This window comes from Podarcis melisellensis (genome assembly GCF_964234715.1).
Source record: "Podarcis melisellensis genome assembly, chromosome: 7".
Classification (NCBI taxonomy): Eukaryota; Metazoa; Chordata; class Lepidosauria; order Squamata; family Lacertidae; genus Podarcis; species Podarcis melisellensis.
The window spans coordinates 41,488,549-41,503,516 of NC_138539.1; the positions used below are offsets into that span (position 1 = coordinate 41,488,549).

At 42.8% G+C, this 14,968-nt stretch overlaps 1 protein-coding gene across 4 annotated transcripts in view; it reads left to right on the forward strand.

Annotated features, from left to right (window-relative positions):
• The first annotated feature begins 330 nt into the window (after positions 1 to 330).
• Positions 331 to 14,968, forward strand: part of GAREM1 (GRB2 associated regulator of MAPK1 subtype 1) — a 71,654-nt gene continuing 57,016 nt past the window's right edge. For 2 of the 4 annotated variants that reach the window (XM_081918528.1, XM_081918530.1), the window contains exons 1-2: positions 428 to 565; positions 7,586 to 7,716. Coding sequence is in view for 1 of the 4 variants with exons in the window: in XM_081918527.1 (XP_081774653.1) it covers positions 445 to 565 (121 nt within the window). In the remaining 3 variants the exon portion in view is untranslated. Of the gene's footprint in view, positions 566 to 7,585; positions 7,717 to 14,968 lie in introns of all 4 variants that reach the window. The other 2 variants (XM_081918529.1, XM_081918527.1) reach the window with 2 other exon arrangements.

A 14,968-nucleotide genomic window follows, 5' to 3' on the forward strand; every position in this document is an offset into this window, starting at 1 on the left:
GAGCGACAGCGTTTGCGCGCGTCTCCTCCCGCGCCCGGCGCTGCTCTCTCTCTCTCTCTCCACGCCCCCAGGAGGGAGCGCCTGGGCTGCCCTTTTCCCGGGGAGTGGAGAAGAGGAGGGGCGCCCACTGCGCAGGCGTCGCTCGCACCTTGTTGATTAGTCAGTCCGTGCTGGGATGGCGTTTACTGGGTCAGCTGGAGCTGCAAGCAGAGGAGCCAGCGGGAAGAGCCGCCGCCGTCTGTGCAACCCACGCCGCCGCCGCCGCTGCTGCTGGGGGGCCGGCGGAGGAGCAGCAGCAGCAGCTGTCGGCGGCGACTCGCCTTGCTTTTAAGCCAAGCCCATCATGGCCTGGGGAGGCGGCGGCGGCGAGAGTCGAGGCTGAGCAGGGCGAAGCCGCCACCAGACGACCCCCGCCGCCGCCCGGACCCCAAGAAGGGCGGGAACATGGATGCGGGCCCCTCGCCGGGCTCCAGTCTGAAGGATGTGAAGTGGAGCGCCGTGTCTGTCCCGCTGGACCTGCTGGTGAGCACCTATCGCCTGCCTCAGGTCGTCAGGCTGGAAGGCGGTGAGTAGAAAGAGCGCAAAGGGCCGCGCGGAAAAGCGGCAGCAGCCGCTCGCTTGGTAACTTGGCCGGACTCTGGCGGGTTGGGAGCGGGAGAAGCGGCGCCGGTGGTGGCGCTTGTGCAGCCGGGCACTGGCTCTCCTCCTTCCCCAGCCACTTCGGAAAGAGTCGCCAGACTCTGCCTCTGCTCCACTTGAACGCCGGCCAAACTCCAGGCGCGAGTCCTTCTGGGGAGAAGAGCCCATTGGGGAGAGGGGGCACGTGACTAAAATATGAATGGGGCACGAAGGAGGCGAATGCCAGGGCTTTGATCTTAAGGAGCTCAAAGCGGCGGGGGGCGGTGTCGGGGCCCGGGGAGCTGGTGCGGTCGGCGCGCCGAATGGGGAGGAGAGGAGGGGGCAAGTGAGCTGCGCCGGAATGGCCCCTGGCTCGCCTCTTGCCCGCTGTTGCTCCCTGCGCGAATTGGGTCCCTTTTAATTTGCCGTATCTGAAAGTCGAGAGGCTTTCCCTTAGTCGCCCTGGCTGCGATCCCAAGAAATTCAGCTGGAAGTTAGGTCCCGTTGCAAATCACCTGGACTGACTTGCGGCTGGGATATTAGAGCCCCGGAACACAATGCAAATTCAAGAGCTGCGTGCTTAAGAAACCCACTCAAGCAGGTGGGCTCAGGTGTGTTATGTTGGCTTGTGGTCCAAAACGCAAAGTATAGGACTCTGCGTAATCTCAGAGCAAGAATTGTGCTCGCCCATAGATTTATTGAGATGGCTATTGGCTCTCAACTTCTCTTACTGAGGACAACATTAACAGGAGTGGTACAGGGAAAGAAGAAATGGTTATAAATCCCCTCCCAAAGGGGCATAAACTAAGAATTGCTTCTATAGCTTGGTGCAGAAATCCAATTCCCTTCAAAGTATGGTTGATAGGCTCTTCTGTTGAAGGGCTATTCTGGCAAGCTGTGTTTAACTTTGAAAGGGTTAGTATGATGTGCTTATTTTCCCCCAGCTCCTTTATTATGGAGATGTGTTTGTCAAACAAACACATTATAGTAATTATAACCATTGCAATTACTTCTTCAGTTATCTGTGCTCTCTCAGCTAGCCAAATGCCTTTTTTTTTGGTAGCTTCAGATTGAAACTTATATTTGATTTTGCTTTCCCCATCCCCACACAATCACACAGAATACCCATTTTCTTGTGTACCCATCTCCTGTGCCAGCCGTTGAATTAGATTTATTTACAACTGAATTCTTTGAAAGCTCTTTTTAAAAAGCCTTTTGCACAAATTGAACTTTCAAGTTATGAAAAAAACATCTCATATTAGAATGGCAAGATATGGAATTGCTAATCATTCTCTGTCTTGGAGAAGTGTGTCTGCATCTGCCTTGTTTACATATGCAGTGCAGGAGAGCAACAGCTATGATGCAATATTTATGCCTCTTTAAATATTGAATAGATAATGGTTCCAACCCTGCATCACCTATTTGCCCAGATCTATCAAGGTATTCCCAATTGATTAAGCTAGACATTAAACTAAAGACAGCACATTTCATATGGGCACCCTGCCTGAATTTTTCTTCAGTATTCTCTAGTTAACAGTTGACTCTTCTGTTCAAGTGGTTGCATATTATCAGATGACGTCTATGAATTAAAACGAATAGCCAAGTTATATAACGTGTTAATAAAGGAGGGCATAGAAGGGTTGTTGACTGGTGCATTTCTATTATTAGGAGCATGTCTACTGGTTTTCATCCGCTTTTCCTCTCCTCTCAAATGTAGCAGTGCAAAAATAGTTGCTGGTGTTCCTCTCTTCCCCTTGCATTGGATGTAACTACTGTGTGATCGGCAAGCAGCTGGGAAGTGGATAACTGAGCTGGGAAGGTTTTCCTCTGCAGCTTTTGAACTGTTATGCTGCTCTCCATAATTTTCTGCTATCTCCTTCTAATCATAATTTCTTCCTGAAATTCAACCCTTGATGTCATTATAGCTTTAGGATTAAGGCTTTTTTCCTCACTGTATTACAGCTCTTCTGCAAGTCTCTCTTCTGAATGCCCTTTGCAATCCACCTAGTCTCCTGGTATTCACACATCTCCGTTTTCTATGATCACTGTCCATTTGTGTCCAAGACTTTCTTCATGGCTCCAGGAACTGGAAGAAGCCGTACATGGCTATGGGAATCTGTCCCCCTCTGCAAGTTGGAGGGTGACTCGTGTTGGCTTCCCATGTAGTAAAGAACCCTGATTTTCTGGGAGTTTATGTTGTTTGGGAGCCTCCATGAGGACATGAGGTTCCTTGCTTTGGGCAGTTGTCTTCTAACCCATGGACAGCAATGTGGGGAGGCAAAAGTAGCACACTCACCCTACATCCTCCCCACGTGTTGCTCTTCCAGGTTCCTGCTTGTCTGAAGAGGGGTTAAGTTTCCAATTGATTCCTAATTTTTAAAAATGTGAAACACTCTTTCATATTGTCCTTCTCACAATAGACTGCTGAAAACATCATTAAATAGTATTGGCCCATTTGGCTAATGCGAAAAGTGAGATACTAAGGGGTTGACTTGATAAAATTCAAGATCTGCTCATTAGCAGCTGTTGTTTCCAAGAATTTAGAATTTATTCACCTCTTTCACCCTGATAGAAATACATGGCCCGTATTCTGAACGGGATCTATGTGAATCTGGATATATCGAGTGATGGCAGCACTGGACACACTTCAGTCTTTGATCTTGAATATCTTTAAAAGTAGTTAAATAGTTACTTCTGATGGTATACATAGAAAAAAATCCTCTGTATTTGCATATTCAATAAAGCACAAGTGCTTCCAATGGCAAATAACCCAGCTCCTTTGTGTGAGTGTCCTAAGGGCTATCTGCCCCTATACACTTAGGTAGAACACTTTTGGTTTAGCATGGAGTTTTGGAGAACTTGAAAGCTTCTTCACTACCTTGTGACATTTTTGTTGGATACAAATACTATCCAATTGCGGGTTTTAGACTTTGTGTGTATGTGTATATCAACCTGAACCTGATTGTTATACTTTGTCACTGAATAAATTAGGATAGCCAACATCATCAGCATCAAACTTTGCATTTACAATAATTTTCCTAACTGTTCAGTGTTATTAACGTCCACTACTTTAAGAATCCTTACATGCAAAGATATATTACAAAAACAGAATCCCTACAATATTCTTGTGCTAGTCATTACCCCACTTTTGTACAAAAGGAGTACCTGGTGGTCATCCCATGAGTTCATAGTTTTGGGAAGATTTGAACTGGGATTCTCTGAGCCCACAGTTCATTTTCCTAGCCACTGTGCTCTGCCAGCAACAGTATATTCTAATCCTGCCTTCCGTGCTGGCTGGGATTGATAGGTGATGTGGTCCAGAACCTCTGGGAGACACCAGGTTGGCAAAGGATGCTCTAGATCACTTGGACTGTTCTCTGGACTGTTACACATGTAGAATGTCCTTAGTTGGTCTGGTGCATATTGTTAACTTTGCATTACTTCCAGAGCAGTATCTTTGTGAGGAGTTTTGCAGAAGACATTTCCTCCAGCATGAGCTTATTTTCACAATAAGGTTTTGCTTAAGGTTGTAGGACAGTATCTTTTTGTGCAGAGCTATTAATAAGACTGAATGAATGAATATGAAAATAGCTCTAAATAGATGTGTGTGTGTGATATTTCCCTCTCTATGTTAATAATTAGCCTTGAATGTCTAAGGATATGGAGAGGGGGAACAGACATGTGCCCAAATATATCCGGAGTCGGAAAGCCACGACAAAGAAAACAACAGAATGTAGAACTTAAGTGGCATTTTACATTCTTGAGATAGAATTCATTTTACTTGTGCAGCATATTATTTCCACTGCAGTATCTTGGCTTTTTATTAACCATTGGTATTATTCTTTTTATGTGTGGACACTTCTGCTAGGAGCTCTCTGTATGTATTTTTGCCTGGGTGACTTTGGAAATTCAGAAAGTACGCAATTAAAATGCATGAGGGTATTGGGAAGCCATGTAAGAGTCATTCCTGCAAGGGAATGTTGTGGAAACAATAATGAATGGTAAACAAGCAAATTGCAGCAAGTTCCTTTGAAAGAATAGCAAGCAGACAAAATAGGGGCTGAGGAAGGAAAACATATCTGTGGATCTGTTCAAAAATGATGTAGAAAGCTGTGTCAAGTGAACACACACTTCTCATTGTGTAGTGTACACTTCACAGCAGTGACTAACTACAGTAGAGAAAGAATTTTTCTCAATTTTTGTAGATTCATGCATTTTTTCAGTCTAAACGCAGTTTTCATGCTTTTTCCCTATATGTACACAAAAGTGCTGTAAAGGAATCTTGCATTGTTTAGCATGGCCCTGAATTTCTTTGTAGAAAGGAGCTTTTTTATTACAGTACACTGATGACACTGTTTTTCCAGAAGAAAGTGATTCAGTGGGAAAATAGATACACATGACATGCTGGTGTCTTGCAGAAGAACTAGGGAGACATGCTGATGTTATTGGCTCCTTGAAAAGATATGATGGATGTGTAGAAAGCAGTGTAGTATTATACGAGTCCATTATTTTTCTGGCAAGGATGGTGCCAGATAGATTTTGAAAAGGAATATGTCCCACCATACTTAGCAGTTTGGATATAAGAGCTTTGGTTTTTTGGTTGACTTTTGGTTGACCGTCTGAGGCCGGTGAGCATGTTCATGCCACGGGGGTAATTCCTATGGCACTTAATTCTCACATTAAGGTATTTTGCACAGACACACTCATTTGAGGCAACCTACAAATGAAATATTGTGGCACTCGTTATGTGAAAACAAAATGTTGTAAAAAGCCTAACGCCCTTGCTTCCAAGAGCCATGAAGCTGAATGTGGCCCGTTGTGCTCAAGTGAGTTCTTTCTCCTCTTTCCACTCATCATGGTTATAACTGCCTGACAAACTACTTCCTCCTGCTTCAATGCAATCCTTTGGAGATTTAATTGCTACTGTAGGTCATCTTCCAATGCAGTAAAGCTCATGTTAGCTCTTTGCCTAGTGATGTGATGTCTAAAGCTGCTTTTATTTTAAACAGCTAATTCATTTTTATTGATTAATATGGAATGGTTTCCGCCTTTCCTCTATCATAGCTTTGTACTAAGCCTTGTACTTTCTCTGGTACTTGAGGCAGTTCTTATACTTCCTTTTCAATGTCTTTGAACCCTGAGATAACCACCAATTTTGGTATCCTTGAAACTGCTGTAGTAAACTTTAAGAAGTCCTTTTCTTGTGCCAGTAAGATACTGCTTTTTTGTTAACCACCTTAGGATTGACACATTTTTAAATGAAGAGCAGTATAGAAAGTATAAGTGCTGTTCCTTCACAGCTGCTGGCCTTGGTAGCTCCCACAGGTTCCAACTACCATGTTTTTAAACAAATGGCTTTGGCTATGCATATATACATGCTATTGTTAAAATGAGAGCCAGGGCAGGGGAGCTGGTGTATCCCGGCGGGAGGAGTGGAAGGTGGCGATTAGGCAAATCATTGGAGAGATTTGATAGGTCTGAACTGGGCAGGAGGCTGTGTAATGAGGCCATAATACTGACATGGAAGAAGGCACGTTTTTTGAGGAGGTGGATTGGGGTAATTCCAAGCAACTTGTAGTTGCCAAGTTGATGAAGAATAACTGTAGGCTGTGAAGTCCTATACTAGTTTCATTAAGAGAAAGCTAACTTCATTAAGAGAAAGCTAACTTCATGTGCCATGGGGAATATCTAGTACACCATTCACAATTATGTGTACAGAGTCCTGTATGTCGGGTACATGTTATGTGTGCTGTCCACTAACGGGTTGTAAGAAGAAACATACAGCTCAGTCTGTTAACACGGCTACCTATCTGTAACTACCTATCTGTAACTATCTGTAACACGGCTACCTATCTGTACCAACACGGCTACCTATCTGTTACTAGCTCAGTCTGTTGACAGTTTAGAATACTGTACTGTTGCTGCTGTTTCCCAAGATATCAATTTCTGAAAGCATTTTGACCTGGTATGGTCTGCTGTCTTTCCCTGGCATATGTTATTTCCTTGGGGGGGGAATCTCATTTCTGTATACCTAAGTGAGCTGAGCCCATTTTGCCTATACCCAGCTTGCAACAGTTGCTTGCAGGTTTGCAAAAGTATAAAACTTCATTAGGGGCGTAAATATGAATTGTTGGTTTGGTTAGGTGATGGTGCCTGTTCTAGTGAATGAATTTTTCATTAGTTTTTAGCCTTATTACAAGCTGCCACAAGAACCCCCGTTATAGCACTGGCCAAAAATAAAAGAAATACGTTTAAGTACATATAAACATAACTGACAATAGCACCATTCTGGTATGAGTCACGCATATATATCTTAGTTCGGTTCTGACGGTTCCCTTTGAGTTCTTGTGAAGTTCATTTTCAGGAATGAAAAGAGCCTTGGAGGAAAGTGCTTTTCCCTTATTGGCAGTATAAGTGTGCATTGTTCAAGGCTGCTCTGAGAGAAAGAGAGAGAACTATGTTGCACTTGAGAAGTAGAAAGGCTATTACAAGAGGATGTTGTAAGGCAGGCAGCTATGACTTGTGACCTCTGGTTAAACTGATCTTTTTAATAACTGCAGTGGGAGATGGCTGCTGTTTAGAGAGAGAGAGACCAGTTATTATTGTGTTGTAAAGTCTTATTCGTCCACATACAAGAAGTTCAGGCCACATTCCAAAGGTGTTATTTAGCATGTTATAAGGGGACACTATGCCCAGGGCCAAACTACATGCGGCGTCAAATCCATGATTTGATGTCATGCATCTCTCTGAAACAGAACACTACTATAAATAGCCATTGATAAAGACCGTGGGGAGACCCTTTCAACCCTTTCCTCACAGGCCACGGTCCCATCACCCCATTCCCAAAGCTCCCATTAGCTTGAGTGGCTTTTGAAGATTTCTCTCTGCAGTAGTTCCCACTGTTTCAGAGGCCTTCTTCTCTGATTTGTTCCTTAATTATTTTCTTGCTTTTTTTCTTGTCTTACAGTCTGTAAGCCCACAGTCAGGGCCCATCTTTAGATGATGGTGATGATGCTTCTACAGCATCTGGTTGAGTTGTTTGATTTAGACACTGAGCAATATTTTATACAGCTTAATATTGCTTAATTAATATTTTCTGTAAGTTGCCTTGAGTTACTTTTGTGAAAAGAGTGATTAATAAAAATAACAAATAATAATAAACATAGCTTTTGTAAATGGTTTTCTTTGTATTGTACAATTGAATAGAGAAGAGGAGGAGCCTCCACGTGTTCAGTACCTTATTGCTCTCAGTGCCAGACTGTTCCCTGCAGTTTAGTCTGAGGTCTTATGCTGCAATCCTATGCAAACATATCTGAGAGTGAGTCCCACTGAACCCAGTACTTGCAAAGTAGATGTGTATAGACGGTTGGGCTGAGAATAAATTTGCCTCAATGTGTTTTGACGGACAATCAGATATGGGCAAAGGATGTCACTATAGCTTTCAGTGTGACGGCATTGCTTTATGTTCGATCGTGTGCAATCCAATATGCTGTATTGTGTTAACTTCCTGCTTCAGTAATAGATAAATTTGTGGGAAGCAATACAATATGGCTTCTTGCCATACGTAATACGAAAGTGGTATGATTGTGAATTCAGTCCTTCTCCCAAGTTAAAGCCTCTCTATTTTCTTTACTCTACTTGAGGCATACTAATCATTTCCAAAATATATTAAGCAACTTCCCACAATGAATTGTTAATGGCCTAGTTTGCATGTAATGTCAAGCCATAGTTAATATTTAACTGTGGTCTAGCACCAGGGTGCAATGTGTTAGTGCAGGCTGCTGGAAGTCTCCACTTTGCTTCTCCCCTACTCTTTGCTGGAAGCAACAAATTGAAAGGGCAGGTCAACACCAGAAATTTAAAGCACATCCAACATACATTTAAAGCATATGACACACACCCCTTGAGAATATCAGGAACTGTAATTTGTTAAGGGTGCTGGGAAATGTAGCTCTGTGAGGGGTAAACTATAGTTCCCAATGTTCTTTGGAGGAGGTCATGTGCTTTAAATGTGTTTTGGGTGTGCCTTGAATTTATGGTGTAGAACAGTCTTGTGTATCGAGTGTGTTTTAAACATAAGGTGTGCATCTCCCCTAAGCGTTTGTGTATCAGGGCAAGTGGTGGGCATGTGAGAACTGAGAACACACCCTAAAAACCAATTTATTTATTTAAATTGATCTTATATCCTGCCCTTCCTCCCCAAAGGATTCCCGCTCCCCCACTGAAACTGTTTAGAACTTCCATAAAAAACCTCGTGCTAATATTTTACATCAATTTAATGCAGCGAGAAATCTGTGTTAATAATATCCTGCCTCTGCAACAGTCATATAGCAGCCTTTCTGTAATATGCCAAAGCAACACGTCAGGTTAATAGCATCCCCTAATGGAAATAATTGTCAATGAGCTCTAAACCATTTCCCAGCACATATACTCTAGTCAGGAAAGCCTAAATGAGTAAGTGGCGGAGCTGGACTGTAGTTGGCCAGTAGGGAAATCCTTATAGAGTAGGCAAGTCAAAAGGCTCAATTAAAATTCTCAGGAGGATGTGTCTGCAGATAGTACTAGAACTTTGGTCTGAATCCTTTGTTAGCCTGGGTGGGGCCTCAGTTTGATAAGGGGGACCACGATATACCTGGCAATAATTGGATTTCTCCAACATTTAACCTTAATCTTAACCAGTAGGATTCAGGCTGATCATAAAAAGAGCCCTGTGGAATCAGACCAAAGGCCTCAGCTAGTCCAGAATTTTGCCTCCCATGGTGACTAAGCAGATGTCAAGAGAATTTCACAAGCAGGAAGACAAAAGGAACATAGGAATCTGCCTTGTACCAAGTCACGCCATTGGTCATCTAGCTTGGCTTTGTCTACAATACATGAACTGGCGTCAGTTGTCCAGGAGTTCAGGCAAGGGACATTCCCAGCCCTGCCTGGAAGTGCCAGGGATTGAACCCAGGATCTTCTGTGCACAAAGGAAATGCTCTGCCGCTGACCTGTGACTCTTCCGCCAAAGAGCTCTCTCCCACTGTTGTTTTCACTAGGTATGGCGCCCTAGAGGTAGTACGACAACCATCACAAGCAGTCACATTTAATAGCCTTTTCCTCCAGAATTTGTATATTCCCCTTTTAGTGCCTCCTAAGCTGGGCGCTGAAAAGTAGTAGAAGAGCAGTTAAAAACTGACCTTGAGCAAAACCCAGCAGACTTTAGGTTAAGCAAAGGTTTTTTTGTGGTGTGCGTGGTTGAACCGCATATTTCATTTGTTACATTTCTATCCCACCTGTTCCCCTGGGAGTTCAAGACAGAGTACATGGTCCCTTCTCATGTTATCCTCACAAGGATGAGAGCTGGTAACTGGACCAAGATCCCTTTTGAGCTTCATGACAGAGTTGGATTTGAACCATAGTCTCCCCAGTTCTAATCCGACACTCCTTTCCTTGCATCTTGTATCTTGCCATCCTACACAATATATCCTCTGTGTGGGAGCCATTGCTACCACCTGTTGAATAAAAGGGTGCTTGTGAACTCAGTTAACCCCCATTTGCAGAGGGCTGGAGGGAGGCATTTTTGAACGGTTTGCTCATTGTCAGGGATAGGCTCATTTTGATGCTAAATACTGTCCTAAAGTTAGTTTATTTCTGAGTACCTCTCATCTTGAATGAGGTATCCTAGAAGTGGTAAAGCTGCAGCCAAAATGAGTCAGGGACTGGAAAGCCCTCACTACAAAGAGAGACTAAAGCATTTGGAGCCAAGGGCATAACCAGGATTTTTGTTGGGGGGGCGCAGAACCTCAGTTAGCTATGTATTTTTATTTACCTTTGTTGATTTGGGGGGGGCAGCTGCCCCCCCGGCTACACCCATCCTTGGATCTTTTTACTTTTTAGCAGGTAAGAAAAAGCCAGGTAAGAGGGGTGGGGTAGAGTTTTCTAAAATCGTGCATGGTGTGGGATGAAAAATTTTTCTCCATCTCCCATGTTACTAGAATTCTACATTACCCAATTAAACTGGTATAGCTTCAGACAAGAAAAATTGCTGCTACGTGCAGCAGATAACTTGTGGATTTCTCAGCCACAAGGGGTGGTGACAGCTGCAGAGTTGGATGGCTTTCAAAGGAGAATTGGACAAATTCAGAGAAGACTGGCCTGTTAGATAATGTAGCTTACTGCAGGGGTCACCAACCTTTTTGGACCCATGGGCACATTTGGATTTTGAGTGAGTGCTATGAGAGCCATCCACTCTAATCACTTCTCTCCCAGATCAGCATGTGCGCGCGCACGCACGCACACACACACACACACACCTTGCTTTTCCAAGGGTTCTGGGTGAAAGTTGGATCCAGTAGAATTAATCTGACCCCTGGAAAGCACATAGAGCTGAAAGAGGAAGGGGGAAAGAGTACCACTCCTATAGCTTCCTCCTTCAGTTTTATGTACTTTGCATTGCAAGGGGTTGAATTAGATGGCCCTTGGAGTCCGTTCCATCTCTACAAAGCTATGATCCTATGATATTTTGCAATGGGGAGGGGGGGAGAGTTTACTGTCTCTTTATGGCCAAGGGAGCCATGAACAGAGAGATTTCAGAGGCTCTGTGAGTGCCAGATGGAATCCTCAAGGAGACCACTATGCTCACATATGCCACATTGCTAACCTTTGGCTTAATAGAACCACATATTTAAAAGGTGTGTGTTGTTGTTTTTTGCTGGACATAGTATAATTAAATAAGTTACTGCAGATAAAAAAAATCTTTTTTCTTGTCAAAGCACTGTCTTCTAATTAAATGTGTGAAAATCTGTTGCTTTGCTCAGTGTGTGAAATTTCAGGAACAGGTATACTATGTGAAATAACTGTCAACCAAATGGTATTTAAACCCCCCCCCTTGATTTAACACATGTTCAGTAAACAGCAATTGGCGTAAAGCTGATCAGTAGCAAAGAGGAAGTAAATCTAATCTGTCATTTAAAAAGATAGCAGCTTTTTCATAGCCCTTAGTTGAAATATGGCATTACTAAATTGTAGAACAACTCAAAGAACTTGAACAGTACCTGAAAATTCGATGTAACTTTTATGCTGGTTTACATCTGTCTATGAACCTCCTCTGAACTTCTGTTCAAGAGGTCAGTTCTTCCTAAAATGCAAAATAAGAACAGAAAATGCTGTCCAACTCCTGCCTCCCTCCTCCCTTCTGTTTCCCTGGCCTCTAGCCAAATCAAATTATCCCTCTGTCAGGCTCTCCAAATTAGTTCAGCATTCACATGGAGGGAAATTTTTCAATACGTTTGGTAATTAATTGTATTGGACCATTTACCCATTGCACAAACAGACTGCAAAAACTTAAAAAATAGGATATGTGTTGTGATTTAAAAAACCAAACCAAGCCACGTTCTGCATGACTTGCAGTTGGAGAACTTTGGCCGAAAAGACAGCGAATATATTCAAAGTTTCCTTCTAATGTAGGTCCACCTAAATGGGGAGTTTGGGTCTGCTGGGAGGGGGAAGCATTTCAGAAGGTAAATCAGCTGCATTAGAGAGAGAGAAATTACTTTCTACTGGGGAGCATAATCCTCTTCTTCCAGAACTGAATTGTGAGACAAATAAAGACGGAACATGTGCTTCCCAGCTATCACACATCCTGCTCTGTGTTCATCTTCAGGGCTGGGTCAAGGTTTCCATACCACTGAGTGTCCCCCTCTCCACATCCTCTGCAGTGGGCACCAGGAAGCCTGCGCTCTAATACGTGATCCTTTCACCCTTTTGCTCTCAGAGCGAACAAACGAGTTGGTGGGACTTCTCCACGCAAAGCAGAGGGAAAGAGGATGTGGGAACAATGAGAGAAGTTGTAGCATCATAGGGAAAGACAAAGGAGAGTGGCAGCTGTCCAACCCATGCTACCTAGTGCTGCCAAGCTTCTGTGTGGGCGCTCATTTGCAGAAGCCATGAGGAATTCACTGATTCCTATGAATTACTGTCACATGAAAACATCCAATTAATTGGAGGGAGAAGCATAAAGTCATTTGGTATTCAGCGCATTCTCACTGGAAGAAAGCTGACCAATGTTTCAGTATTAGGGCTCCTGCGCCTTTAGTGCAGGAGCTGTGAACCTTTAGCCCTCCAGATGTTTGACTACAACTCCCACCATCCCCGACCACTGGCCATGCTGGCTGGAGCTGATAGGAGATGTGGTTGGCATCTGAAGAGCTACAGGTTACTTTCTTCTCCAACCCATGGCAACCCATGGGTTCATTTCTCTTTTTTGTGACAGCCTGCACACTTTATCTAAAAAAGATGTAGGAGCCGTAGTTTTCAAAACTAGGTCTTCTTAGACAAAACGTTTTCCTTCCTCTGTTCCACCTTTCCTATTGTGTGCCATGACTTTATTTTACAAAAAAAAGAATGCTCCATACATTGCAAAATGTATGGTTTGCCTTGGCACTTATTTAGATCTGAATCACTGCAAGTCTTCTTATCACCAGGGCCTTGTAGCATGACAAAGTTATTGTTATGCTTACCAGCAAGAGCCTCTTAAAGGGCTAGCTGGCTTATGAGTCAGTATTCATGGTCCTAGTTCCCCTCTGGAAGAATCAGTTGGTTGGAAAAGCCTTATACAAGCTAATAGTCCTGCAAGGGGAGAATAGAACTTAAAAACATCCAGCAGCTCTTTAGCTAGCAATACTAAAGTCTTGTGAATATATTCATAAAGGAAGCAATAACCGAGGTTCCACCCGCCCACCCACATTCATTTCTAGGTTCTCCAGCCTTTGGAACTGCATACTTTATTCTTAGCTGTAATTCCTTCATTACAGGGGATTGGACTAGATGGCCAAACCAAAGTACAAAAAATATTAGGAGATGTTTCTTTCATCTTTCTACTGACTAGGGGGAGAAAAGCTTTGAAGGAAGTTTCTTACTATTGAAGGAGTTATAACAATAGTAGCCATGCATCATAAATAAAACAAAACATTTGTGAAGTTCTATTGATCAGAAAATTAACATTGTTTGGTTCTTGGATAAAAAAGAAAGGCTGTTTTAATTTGCACACGTGCTTCAGCTGTTAGCAAAAGGCTTCAGTTCCTTTTTGTGTCTGAAGCACAGTAGGTGTCAGGATTGTAAGCAAAAAATGAATGTTTATATTAAAAAGGCTCTTGTGACATCTAACAAACAGAGTATAAATGGTGATATACTGCTGTGCTGCTACAATACAGGAATTATTTCAGCACTGTAGTAAATTTTCCCAGTGGAGTGTAAAGACGTCTAGCTGGCTGGCTGCCATCTCAAATAAAAGTGGGAAAAAAAAAACATGGGTCACTTTTGTCTTGTTCAAGTCAGCAGTTATTTGCAGTACGCAACACAGACCCCCTTTAAATGTCATCTTAGTTGCCTTTGTAGAATTCAGTTACATTGCTCAGTAGTACTAAAAAGAACAAAGATTATACATTTGCTTTGGCCGAATATATTGTGCTCCTCTGCTTCTCTCTGAAAGTCAAATTGTGAAATAGGATCACCGCTAATATACTGTAAGAATGTAAAACTGTGTCCATTCATAGTCCCCCTCAAATACTGTTGAGTGGCCCTCATACCAAGAAAGCTCATATTGATACAGAACTATCTCCTCAGGGAGGCTGAAAGAGACAAAGCATTTGGCATTGACAGCTGCTTTTCTCCACAGTGAAATTTTATTTGTTCCTTTTGCTGCTCTGTTGAGGTTAAAGTCAATCCAACTAATGGACAGCCTTTAAAATTATCTCCTTGTGTCTTAATTGACATGAAGTTTGCAGTCCCTGAGCTTGGAGGGACAATTCACAGTATGCGTAACTTGCTGTGACACTGTGATATGTTTTTGTAACGTAGTACATAAGTACACAGTCTGTTAATTTTGAGGCTTCAGAAATTGTTGACCAAAGATGGTCAAAGTGCACAATAACTGGCTCCTGCTTCTCCATTGTTATCCTTTTATCCCAAGTGTCCAGGACGAATAACAGTATCAAAGAATCATAGGCAATCCCAGCAAAACAAGTCCGGTTGAATGTTATACTGTAGTGACATAATCACACTCCAGAAACCACAAATATCGTTTCTAGGGTTTGAAAAAAGTTTTAAGCAAAGGTGCTTACAAATTCAACCATGCACCAAAAAGCATGGAACTTTTAGGTTCCGACATCCATCTTCACTTCCATACCATGTAAACAATAAACTTGTTCTGCACATTGTGCTGCCTTAAAGCTAGACCCCAAGCTCTTACTGTGTGGCCTCATTTACATGTGCTGAAGAGATGCATGAGTACATGACAAACATATGTACATTGAGGAGAAACACACAGTTATGCACATTTCACAGGGCAAATTATGCTTGCATTACACTT